The sequence below is a fragment of the Pundamilia nyererei genome, unplaced genomic scaffold (assembly GCF_000239375.1).
Source record: "Pundamilia nyererei isolate P.nyererei 1_Seehausen unplaced genomic scaffold, PunNye1.0 scaffold00025, whole genome shotgun sequence".
NCBI lineage: Eukaryota > Metazoa > Chordata > Actinopteri > Cichliformes > Cichlidae > Pundamilia > Pundamilia nyererei.
In genome coordinates, this window is record NW_005187426.1 from 4741666 (window position 1) to 4743535 (window position 1870).

The window sequence follows — 1870 nt, forward strand, 5'->3', positions numbered from 1 at the left end:
TGACACCAACTGTCTGCCATCTATAATCCAGTTTTCAGTTCCCTTCCCAGACACCTTAACGCCCACTCACATCCTGGGCCATCTGACCTCAGGAAATCACATGATAGGGTGGGGCCAGGTTTCACAATGAGTTCACCCGAAACCCTGGCTGATTGGGTCCCACACCCGCATTCACACCTTGGCTCATGTGATTAGGTAGAGGATCGTCAAGGGGTCCTTTGTCCCTCTTTGGGGGGAATACTCCCACTGGGTTTAAATCTGGGACTCTCCACCTTTTGAGCTTAGAACTGAAGAAGCTTCTCGGATGAGACGTGAAACATCTTCAAGCAACTTAAAGAAGTCCAGACGCTTTTCTTTCCAAGCTCCTTAGACTTGTGATACTTATGTTTACTTAAGGACAAAAGAACCTAAATGTAGATGCATTTACTCTAATGCATTTCAGTGAAATTATCCTCTTGAGTATCTTTGACTCAGCATCTTCAAGTGGCCAAGCTTTCGCCCAAACTGTGCCATTACTGGGATACATGTGCTGGGAAAAAAGCCTTTAAGCAGACTGAACATTTCTCTGAATCTGAGTCTCGTTGAAGAGAGCCCAAAGGCTGGAACATTTTGGACAACATTTGAGACAAAATGGCCCTGGAGAGAGCTGGGGCCATGTTGTTGAAAATGTTGATTAGTTTTGGCATGTGCAGAGACAGATTGCCTGCCATCTTTTCATTATTTCTGTAGAACCCCCTGGAGAGAGGGCATGGAGATGGACTTGAGCAGGCAAGGCATAATTAAACTTCCACAGGCAGGTCATGTGCTGTTAATGCTTTGCCACCACTTCTAATTACTTAACAGTATAGTCTAAATGATATGCTGTCACTGGGCAAATTAATTGGTATTTGGTGAGGGCAGTATGGCAGCATTGTCTCCTACATGTGTCATAGGCTCTTTGGGACCAAGAGAAGGCTAAGCATTATCTGACCCTGATTAAGAACATAACACTGAGTTAAGTGCATAACAACTATGGGTTATAGCAGCCCTAAGCATTCGGCGTTGATAGTGTGTAATTTCACAGATTCCTGACCTCTTTGACGTTAGGGTGCATATTTTTTAAGTTGCACTACAGCAAGCACGGTTTTTATAATTTGGATATGCCCTAAATTTAAGAGGCAGCTCATGATGTGAATTAAGGGAAAGGTCCTGCATAAACCATGAAGCTGAATATTCAAGTTAGGTGTCAAGTGGTGCATAATATACTACTTCAAGCTCACAATGTGCTAGCATTAGACCCAGAATAGCTCTATTCAAATGCTACTGCATCACAAATAAAAATTAAATCCCAGGCCAACCTCTTAAAGTGCTTAAGGATATCATCAAAACAAAGTAGATTTAAGCTCCACAGAAAGGTGTGCATTAAGGCAGGTGACCTTTGATTTTGGTCGGCTGTACCAGAAGCAGCTTATCTTACCCCCGAAGTAGGAGCCATCCGAAAGCTTGGTTTCTTTGTTGCCTTTTGTTAGAACACTGACAACCCCATGTTGTATGAAGTACATTTTCTTTCCGATGGTGCCTTCTCTTATGATGTAATCCCCAGGTTGGAACACCTCAAACCTCAATTTGGTGAGCATAGAGGTGACAAAGTTTGGGTCAGCATTGGCAAATAGCGGCATAGATGCCACCAGCTTTCGACAGTTAAAGTTGATAATTTCCTGTTTGAAAAGAAAGACATTAAAAACAGTGGTTAGTGACAGCAGCACAGCAGAGCCGTGGCTTTACAAAATGCAGTGACTTTTTAAAGTATTGGACATGAGGGATATTAGAGTAACAACAGGAAAAATGTCAACTGTGTAGACATCATTTACTGTTTGCTTCTTTCTCTAAG

General features: G+C 42.6%; 1 protein-coding gene across 1 annotated transcript in view; it reads right to left on the reverse strand.

The window, feature by feature from the left end:
- hcn4 (hyperpolarization activated cyclic nucleotide-gated potassium channel 4) overlaps positions 1–1870 on the reverse strand; it is a 64330-nt gene that overhangs the window by 16469 nt on the left and 45991 nt on the right. The window contains exon 6 of the mRNA XM_005727698.1: positions 1457–1697. Within this exon, the coding sequence (XP_005727755.1) occupies positions 1457–1697 (241 nt within the window). The remainder of the gene's footprint in view (positions 1–1456; positions 1698–1870) is intronic.